This window comes from Limanda limanda, chromosome 16, assembly GCF_963576545.1.
Source record: "Limanda limanda chromosome 16, fLimLim1.1, whole genome shotgun sequence".
Classification (NCBI taxonomy): Eukaryota; Metazoa; Chordata; class Actinopteri; order Pleuronectiformes; family Pleuronectidae; genus Limanda; species Limanda limanda.
The window spans coordinates 19,188,732-19,199,673 of NC_083651.1; the positions used below are offsets into that span (position 1 = coordinate 19,188,732).

A 10,942-nucleotide genomic window follows, 5' to 3' on the forward strand; every position below is an offset into this window, starting at 1 on the left:
GTCAGGTTTTACTGCTCTCAACATTTAGCCACACACCGTAGCTGGTTGAAACTATCTCACATCCTGTCATCCATTCAGTCACAGACTCAAGATTCACATTCCTCATGATGTTATTAACATGTAATAAGTGTGAGAGAAAAACTGTATGTGTGTGTGAATGTATTTGCGTGTGTTAGTGGGGTTAATGGGAAAACATAAATTCTTTATCTATAGGCTGCTGTTATTGGACGTGGGGGGGAGGGCCGTCCGTTGTCACAGGAAGCCGAGGGACAGACGACGCAAACGTGTGTTGGGTCTGTCTCCACTGGCTGGTATTATGAATCCAGGTGTTATTGTGCATTTGTTGTGTATAAGTGTAATTTTTTGCCAAGCTGTGATGACAGATACATATTCTATAAAGACATTCATATCTGTATGTGTGTAACTGTGAGCATGCTGACTTCCCATGTGCTGTGTGAACACCCTTAATTTAAGACCATGATACTTGGGTCACTTTTGAGGCAGCGGAAACAGGCATTTTTTAACTTTTTTTATTATTTATTTTATTTATCTGGGGTTACATGCTGTATATTTATTTCCAGCCATTACCCCTTTATTTTAGCCCTGATTATATTTGCGTGTTGTTCATCAGCCTTGCCTCAAAATGCCGCTGGGGTATCGTGGTCCAAACAGAGTTAAAACATGATTACATGGAGACCAGACACAAAGAGCTAAATGGGAGATAATCCACCAGACTCAGTTTTCTTTATTTTTCTTTTTTTTTTGCTGTGTTTTTACTTCCTGAGATGTGCATGGTGTTTTCACACGTGTGCCTGACAACAAAAAAAGCCCCACATGTGAGAACATCAGCAGCACACTCGGGGAAACCAGTCACCTGTCGCAGTTTGTTTTTCAGATTTTATGTATAACTTGCTGAGTGTGTTGCCTGGGTCTGGCTCTCTGTCTGTCTTTATGGATCAGTCTCCTGCGACGAGCTATGGGATACAACAAAGAGTTTTTTCCTGTACCCAACTGACCGGAAATAATAAAGATTACTTACAATCTCCTTGCTGATCTTTTTTGCTCTGCTCATTGTCATCAAGCATCAAGAAATTGGATAAAATTAACCCAGTCCTGCTCTATGTGGGGAAAACATTTAATGTGGGGAATTTGCGTCTTCTCTGCAAATCCTTACATATCCAGATGGGGGTGCTGTGTTCAAGGACTCGCTCCCCATCCTGGAAAACAAAAAAACAAAACACTTTGAACCATCAAGAGGAGGAAAGAGGAGCGTTGCGGAGAGCTGCTGTCCGTGGTACTGAAACCAACCAGCAGCCCACCCTGTGACCACAGCTGTTCATGCTGGATTCACGCTTCGGCAGCTTTTGACATGATTCACCATCTATTCTGATTAATGGCTGAAGGCTGTTTACATATCAACGTGCAACAGGTGATTATCAGAACAGGTTCGAAACCCACTTGTTAGTCTTCAGTGTGATTATGAGAAATCAAAAGCAACAGTAAAAGCCCTTCTATACAAGCAGGCATGATTTTAATAAGAAAGGGCCTGAAAACAGTATTAGTGATGTAAGGCAGATTAACTTGTTTTTAATTACTGCAAAAACACAAATAATACAAACAGCAGTTTGGGTTTAAAAACAACAACTTTATGTTTAAAAATACAAAATTGTATGCACATAGTTGCCAAAAATAATAATAGTTAACATTATTTTCTAAAAATAGATCTTTAAATAGTCTCTCCAACAAAAGCTTAATATACATATTTAACAAATCGTTGAGCAGGCATATAGAAGAAAGCCCTTGGAGTTCCTATAGATATTTGCAAATGTTCTTATTTGAGTCACAGAATGTGCTCATCGAGTGTTTCCTGAAGGGACGCTTGGGTAAAATGAAAAGTGATTTTCTGAACCTTGGGCAAAAGCGGTCTTGGTTGACAGATGAAATACAAAAAATGTAAATGTAAACATAAAGGAAGTTTTCTATTCAAGATTAAAGATAACGGTTATTTATCGAGATGCATAGCTGTTGCTTAATACAGTAGTTGAATACAGCCTGAGTATCGTGAGTGTCTTACATAGGGACTACTGACCTGAAAACTGAAAATCTGAAACCTGATGACAAAAAAAACATGCCACAAAATATCTGATCAAAACATTAAGACGTAAAAATCAAGCATATGAATCAGTCTGATACGATCAAGTTGGATGATTGTGGCAGACAGACTCCTAAAAACACTGCGACACAGTCCATCATTGTTCCCCGACAGTCAGTATTGTTTCCAACTTAGCTCTTTTTGGTTGTGAAACTACAGTGCAACACCAGCATATTGATACACTGCATTCAGTCATTACATAGAACCTCACCATACACATTTTTATGAGATTCAGAGGTTTTCTAGTTAAATATTATTTTGTCAATTTATTCGGATATACACCTTAGGCTCTACAGACTGAAATAAGGATTGTCAACAGCAGAGTTCAATTGTTGTCTTTCTTCATAATATCAGTTAACTGTATAAATACCTATGTACACACAGATCTTTAAATGTCAGGTCCCTAGTTTCCTTCACCTCATGTGTTAATTTCTTCTAACAGTAACAGTATGTCCCAGCATGATATCAAATGCAGAAAGGTTGAAAGATTACAGTAAATACAGTACAAACGGAATGAGGAATCCTGATTTACTTCTTTGAATTAAGTCATCAATTTAAAGTACTAGTGTGTAGGATTAAGTGGCATCTAGTGGTGAGGTTACAGATAGCAACCAACTGAATAAAGTCTTCCCTCACCCCGACCTTTCTTAGTGTGTAGAAGAATCTACAGTGGCTTTCAGGTAACAACAAGGAAAGAAATGGTCCTCTCTAGATCCAGCATTTGGTTTGTCCGCTCCAGGCTACTGTAGAAACATAGCAGCGCAACTTGGCAGCCTCAGAGGAAGAGGACCTGCTAGTGAACTATATATAGAGGCTCATTCTGAAGTAACAAAAACACAATGAATTTAAGTTTCAGGCGATTGTACACAGATGAATACAACAGTTTGTATACTATGTTCAATTTCTGCCAATAGATGCTCATAAATCCTACACACTGAGAAGTTTTGGGATTCTACGGAGAGCTGATTGAACAGGAGTGAATTTGTGTTGGTGTTACAGCTATAAATTAGATGTTGATTTAAACGATGTTTCTTGTGCCACAAAACAAAATTTGTTGAAGTACAGCAAATACAGGCAAGTAGATTTAGTAAAAAATACATTTACACGATTAAATCGATTGTCTTTGGTAGTCCCTCTATCGCTTTCCTATGTGGAGAGAGAGACAGCTGTGCTCCTTGCTTTGGCGCTCATGAAGTGTCTCTGTGGATCCTATCTATGTCCTTGCTCGATCCCCCAGGGGTGGAAGTGTCCAGCGTCCAGCAGCGTTTGCCCCAGACTCTGTAGAAGCCGGGGATACCAGTGCAGCCCTTCAGTCTGCGCTTCTAAAGGCCCTATCAGGCTGTAGAAGAATCTCAGCGGGGACAGGGCCCAGTGGGCCAAGTGGTGATTGTCCACAGCAGCGTAGCAGGACGCCAGCACACCGTTCACCACTATAGACCCGTGCTGGGTGAGTGGGGCGTACAGTCCGGTGCTCATCTGCTCCTCCACAAAGGACACAACAGAAAAAGCTGCCTCTGACCCCACCTTCCCTTGCAGCGTGAGTACGCACTGTCCTGGACGGACCTCGCTGGCAAAAACTGACTTCAGATCTGCTTCCCAGCGAGGCCTACGCCCCAGTATGGAGCCCAAAAGTGTCTCTTTTACTTCCTCCTCCCGTCTCAGCTCTCTCTGCCCACCAGCGCAGTCTGTGACAAAGATCAGGTGAGCAGCTGTGAGCGTGATATTAAGTCCTGCATCGGTGCCAATGACGTAGAAGGTCTTTGTGGCGTTGGGCTGGCGGTCCAGGAAGGATAAAACTGGACTGTAGAGAAGAGGACCGCTGCCATCTGTCGATGAGGAAGCTAAGACACGGTCACCGGGGTGAAGTTCGCGTATCTGTTTTGTAGCCCCTCCCTCAAGATTAACCTGAGCATCTCCTGGGAAACAGCCACCGGTTTTGGCTGCCACAGAGTGTTCTGGAGAGATGAAAGAAAGAAGAACAAAACATAAACTTGCTTTAATTTAATTTAGTTGAGTTTTGCTTATTATTGAGGAGACAAAACATAATGACAAAGAAACTCTGAGGAGAGGAGCAACAGTCCAGCAGTGACACTTTGTGTGTCACAGAGTGATCTATAAAACTGGTCAGACTTTGACACTGACCCAAAGACGACTTTATCGCAGTGGATCACTGGTAGATTGTTAACATATTCATAAGGTGCTCTTACTCTGTCCTTATTCTAAGACCTTGAGTACAGGCAGAAAAATGCTTGAAAAATGTTGATTGAAAATGAAATGTTTTACCCACATCCCCACTATATAAATGATTTATGACTGTTTTCCATATTAAAATACAGACTTAAGCATTTAAAAACTCTCTGAGGTTTGTGTGTCCCTCTAAGCTTTCAGTGATATAAATTTAACGGACATAAATCTGACTTAAAATCAATTATATATTTTTTCAAAGTGAGTGGTAAGTGGTGAAATGCTCATTCAAATGTGTCTTTATTCAGATTCAGCTCAACTTGTCACGTGACAGCACACATGGGAGCGAAAGGCTGTATTCAGAGGGTGCAGATTTAAAAACAAAATTTGGCACATTAAAGACGTATTGTCCATATATCATAAGAATCATTAAAAGAGAGAAGAGTTTTGTTTTTAAAAAATAGCAAATTGGCAAAAGGCAGGCTCATGCAGGGTGTACTAAATCAATATGAATAATTGCTATCTAATAAAAATTAAAAAATTTTTAATAAAACGCCTATGTTGAGCATGTTGAGGAGGGTTTACACATATTTTTGTTGTTCAGGTATTTGTCATTTTCTGCCCATAGAGTTTTTAAAACCACATTTACTGTCTGTCATCAACTTTCATACAGGAGCAAATATAGGTGTTAAATTATGAAAGAAATAAAATTTGATATTGTGAGGATTATCTGTTGTTATTTTTATCATGACAACATTTTAGGCCATATTGTGCATTTAATCCTGTAGGTATTCTGTATCTGAACAAGGCGGCCCTTTAAGACCCAGTGGGACAAGTGGCGAAGAAGAGGAAGTCGGCAGGAGCTAATGGATAACCAGCTGATTGTATCACCGCAGTCAAAGCACGGCCTGGGGTCAGAGAGACAGGAAAGTACACAGACTCAGACCTGGGTCGAGATATTGTTTGGATTACAGCAGAGTTTGAGTTTTAAACCGAGTCACATGATTATTCATAGGTCCACACAGGGAAAGAGCAAAGACACTAGAAGGAGTTTGAATCCCAATACTCAAATCTGCTCAATTGGAGAAGTGAATTTACATTTAGATAGAAACTGGGAAGAAAATAAGAAAGACTGGAATAAAATAGATTAAAAACATTTTTCATGAGTCATGAAGCAATTTCAGTTTTAAATGAGAATTCCATCTCTCTTCATCACTCTTCATTGTTGTGTGTGCATGCATGTGTGTCCATGCGTGTGTGTTTGTGGGACACGGCCGTCTTAAGGCAGTCTTAAGGCAGCCAAATATTTGTTCAAGGTGTGTGTGTCTGTGAGCCTGAGGACTGCAGAGAAGGAGGGCTGTGACCGTGGAGGTGATAAGACTCTGATAAGAGATCTGAGAGAAACCTACTGAAGGAAAAGCAACAGCCAAACAAAGAGAGAGTTAATCATCTCACAGCCCACTAACCTCGACAGGCTGCTGCAGGCCGACTTGAATAAAGCTTGGCATCTCATAACTGGTGGTGCCAGACGTGGAGAAAACTCCAAAGTTTGAATAGCTTCAGGAGGAATGTGGTAAAGTATTGTTTGTGTAAGGGGTGGATGTGATTTGTGTTTCATAAAGCATGTGTTGAATAAGAATATGAAATGTGACTTTATATTGCAATAAATTTGGGGAAATTAAATTACACAATTAGGAATGCAGAAAGAGTCTTTTTTAATTAGTTAATTTTATCCAGTGCTTGTTTTATTTCACAGGTTGGCCCAAGATTAATTTCCCAATGGGGACTATAAAGTATATTTGATTTGATTATTTGATTTGATTAATACCCCACAGTCACAAATTCCGATCGCTTCACCGTGACATCTGATCGAGAAGTGAGACTGAATATGGCAAAGAGCACAGGTGCACGCCCTGCTTTGATTGGTTCCCAATAGGCCATACACACACACACACACACACACACACACACACACACACCAGACGCACACACACACACGCACACACACACTGATTGTACAGGCACAGAGAGGCAAGCTACAGTGAATCCCCAACAAAGGGTCTAGCATCAATCTCATTAGCCGTAATGACAGCTGGCCACGACACACAAACACACACACTGTAGCTCACATCCATCTCTTACCTGACTTGACGCTACAGTGAACATGGGCTTTGGACTCGTAGTAGACCCAGTCGAATCCAGCTTCTACTGCCAACCGTGCCAACATGGCATACTTATTTCTGTCCCTGACAAAAGGAAATACAAAGACATTGTAAACTTCCAATATGATTAAAACAGAGCTTGATTAACATAGAGTACGTGTCCACAAATCTACAGAGGAACATTATCTGTAGATAGACATTCATGTAGGTATTGTAATTCTCTGAAAAGTTGTCTGCAGCAAAAAATAAAACACAGCTCTTTCTTGCCTGGTTGACTCATCACATCCCTGATAGGCAGGCTGACTTGTTGACTGACAGACTGAAAGAAGTTGTTGCCCCAGCCTATTCCTGGCCTATTTACACCACATTATCAGCTGCATTGTATTGCATGCCTACCTGTCTGACGTGGTGATGTCCACGGCGCGTCCCTCGTAGTGCAGCGAGTCCTCTGAGTGGTGGCCGTCCTCATCCCAGCCCTCTGTCACCCTCAGCTTCACGCCCTGCCACATGTTCATCACGGAGATGGCTAGAGAGTTCAACTTGTCTTTACAACGCTAAAGAAGAGGAGCACAGACAGAGATTGAGAAATGAGAAGGTTGTTGTCAGAAACAATCAATACAAGAAACCAGGTATAGTTCCACTATTGAAAAAGAGGAGAGGGACTGAAAAGGAGAAGAGATCCTCATCAGGTACCAACACAGAGGTGGAGAGGGCACTGGGTAACTATGTGGTAACTATAACATTTCAGTGATGTGAATGGTGACCCTATACATAACTATTCATGTGTGCTGGCTTATGATGACTCAGCAAGTTTCCAGGTACTCCACACAAGGCTTGAGGTCAAGATGCCCCTTAGCAGTGGAGATGTGTTTGCTCAACACTAATTCATCTTAGTTGAAGCAGCAGTTGAATGATTGAATGAATGAATAAATGAATGAATGCGTATCACCGACTCACAGCAGCCAGACTGGGTGGTACTTTGTGCGTAAAGAAGCCACTGGCCCATGTGCCTCAAAAGCATGTAGGTGAAAGGTTTCTTCTTATGACAGAACCAATATTAATACTGTGATAATGATGTTTTTTCTTAGGTTAAATGTCCCGTCTAAGCTTAACCCTGAATGGAGTGATTTTACGCATCTCCACGTGTCTATCCTCGTGGACAGTTACAACATTTCACAATATCTGAGACTTCTCAACAAAAGAAGGTTCAGTTTGGAAGAAGAAGCAACACTTCAGTTCAATAACAGCAGCTCAGAATGTCGGGCAGGAAGATCCAGAGGTGAAAAGGGCTCCAGAGTCGATAAAATCAATTCTTTTGGTTTAGATATTTAACTGACTGCAAACACTCAGCAGGCAATTGAATGCAACGGACAAATCTCGAGTGGAGGGGCTCAGCCAATAGATCTGCTGTATTGATCTGACGGGTCAGGATTAACCTAATGAGATCTCGAAAATGACACATTTGTCACTGTGACCCATGGACGGGACAAAGACACACACAGCAGTGGAACTCAAACCAAATGTTCCAACTTTACGCATCAATGCCAAATGCTTTTTTCATCCATTTGACTCATGCACCCAAGTGGCAACCCCACTGCACCCACTCCTCTCTCCTCCTCACCTGGGTCATGAGCCTGTCCGCGCCCGTGTCCTCCTCATCCTTGAAGATAATGTCAGTGTTGTAATTCGGCGTCAGCTCTTTAAAGCGCTCCGAGCTGCGGGTGATCTTGCCCTCGGGTCTCCCGCTGGCTCCCAGGGTCTTCTCGGCCACGTTGGGGCTGAACTGCTTATAGGCGAGCGGCGTGAGCTTCTTGGGGAGCCGCCTCTTGCCGTACCCCCTCCCCGGCCCGCAGCCCTCCGAGGCAGGTGCGAGGAGGAGGACCAAGGCACACAGAGAGGCGGTGAGAGGGAGGAAGGAGATCCGCATCGCCCCGGGGAAAGGGGGTGGGGGGGGGGGGGGGAGAGCTCTCCCTGGGGAGAAAGACCGGCTTCAGTGCCTCCCCGGCTCAGGTCCCGACTCCATCGTCCGTGACAGTCGCGACATCACGTCCGAAAAGCTCGGAGAGAAGAAGATCAACACCTCGGCTGCACCGGACACCATGAGGACACCGACCAACTTTTTTTTTTCTCCCCCAAATAAAAAAAGAACCCAAATAGAGAAGCTGCGCTCCCTTCGCCTTGCAGAACCGACAGTAAGTGTGCAGGCAGTGAAGTGCGTGTATTTAAACAAACAGGTTCAAAGTCGATTTGGTGGGTGAGAGACTCAAAGAGAGAGGGAGCGGTGACTGATATCCAAGTTTTCAGTGTTGTGGTTTCTCGCCCTCTCTGCCTCTCTGCACTGGGAACCAGTCCGCTCTCGCTCTGGATCTGGAAGCCTTCTCCTCTCCACATGCGAAGCCGGCAGCGAGCTGCAGCTTTCCAGCTGAATTGAAGGGATTTGAGTGATCCAGAGCGATCTGCTGCCACTTCAGACCGCACCCTGCCAGTCCTGCCCTCCTCTCTCCTCTCCCTCTGTCCCTGCACTCTGCCACCCACTCCGCCCCTCCCTGGGCACAGGAGAGTCCTGTCCACACTCTGCTGGCAGCCAGGGACATATAGGACGCTTTGCCCTTCATTGCTGCCACTTCACATTTCCAGTTGCTGTCTTTATCTGACTGTGCCCTTGGCAGCTCCTGGCAACCCTGTTTATTCGTTTTAGACTGTAAACAACAACAGGCACTCACAATCGATTAAACTTATCAATTTCCTGGTGGAGGATGGCACTAGTGCTTTCTGTCAGCAGGCTGCATTCCAGTATCAAATCAGATCAAGGGTCATTGGCTGAGTGGCTGGCTGGTGTTTGGTGATGGGGTAATTAACCATCTGTGAGACAGACTGATGGCCTAGATGTTTCACAGGTGGACTAGGGACTATATGAATATCTTATTGGCTGACTGATTGACTGACTGACTGAGTCAATATAGATTACTTGACTTGTAGACTGGCCGACTGACTAAATCCATGACAGATTGGTTGGCCGGTTGAATGGCTGCTCACTTTCAACTGTGTCTATTAGTCCAGATGATCATCCTCATTAATTGACAAGATTAATTACTTTATGCCACCTCCCTAATATGGACTATCAAAATCTTTAATTTATGAACTTTGGCTGTCTGGCTCCCATGGCTGCAGGCTGTGTGTGGCTGACACACATGCACACACTGCAAATGCAGCCCCTCCAAATTAGCTCCTCAAATATTTGCCAGCAGAAAATCAGCGGTCTCACCCCTGTTTCTCAGGGCAGGCTCCTTTTTGAATGAGCTGAACTGTACAAGGCTGAGGGTTTCCACAATTTATGTTTTATTATTTGCGAGCGCAAACACCATAAAGTATTTTTGCCGCGCCGCCGCTTCTCATGTCTCCTGACGGAACAGAGAAAGGCAAAGAGCAGATTCACACACGGTAAACAGCCATGTATAGCTGTGTTTACCTTTTAGCTGAAATAGAACATCAACGGACACTTCTGTAAATTCATTAGAGCTATCCTGGTATGTAACATACAAGCCCATTAAGAGAAATCAGAATCAGTCACAATGGTGTCAGTGTTCTGCTGAATTTGTTTCTCTTTGCTTTTTAGTGTAAAAGGAATATTGGATACATTTGTGGAGGAGTGTTTCAGAAGTCTCTCTCGAGTCCCATGACCAAACATAAATGGACAGAAGGGCCATCAATCAACTTTTGGAAAATCGTTAAGCTAAAACATTCCCTCATTGAGCTTGAACATCAAGTAGGTGTATATGCATGTCAACCATTAAAGATACAATATCTAACTATTGTGCATAAAAATGTCTAAAGATGACAAAAGAACTATGTCACATATTTTGTTGACTTGTGTCTTTACATTATTCAAAATGTTTCCAACAATGTTCAAACCCAGAGAAATGTCTCAATTTATACAACGTAACTGAACATCACCTTCAACTCTGCTCTACCTGCTCTAACTTCCATAGCCAACAACGTATGATGAAGGAAAAACACACTGCTATCCCATCGGCTGTTCCTTCCTCCCACTGTTTGTATTGGTCAATCGTAATAGGTCACGTCTTTTCACTGTTGTTTGCTGTGTAACGTGCATAAAACTTCAGTAAACATGATTTGCACATTAGGTAGATTTTCATCGCCGATAGTAATGAAGACAACAACTCCTATGATCCAACACCGCCTCACGACTCAGCCAAAGTTCCACAGCCTACTGTATGTTTAAAGTAGATTTTCTGGTTTCTGGTCAAACGCAGATTTTCTTTGCACAATTCAGCAGCTGCACAAGTGGCAAGTTCCATTTTGAAGACACAACTGCAGAGTTACATTAGAGTAAGTGCCGATACTGGTGTCTGCCTCATTTAGTGTTGCTCCGTCTACATGTTTACGAGGTTTGTATTTATCTGCTTTAAAGAGCAGAGATTTA

At 42.9% G+C, this 10,942-nt stretch overlaps 1 protein-coding gene across 1 annotated transcript; it reads right to left on the bottom strand.

Moving 5' to 3' along the window:
- Positions 1-1,682: 1,682 nt before the first annotated feature.
- On the bottom strand, positions 1,683-8,425 carry LOC133021470 (indian hedgehog B protein-like). The gene is made up of 4 exons (XM_061088330.1): positions 8,120-8,425; positions 6,895-7,052; positions 6,479-6,582; positions 1,683-4,107 (listed from the first exon to the last, which is right to left on the bottom strand). Exons 1-4 carry the CDS (start codon positions 8,423-8,425, stop codon positions 3,362-3,364), a joined length of 1,314 nt encoding a protein of 437 aa, XP_060944313.1. The 3' UTR covers positions 1,683-3,361.
- Between the last annotated feature and the right edge of the window lie 2,517 nt (positions 8,426-10,942).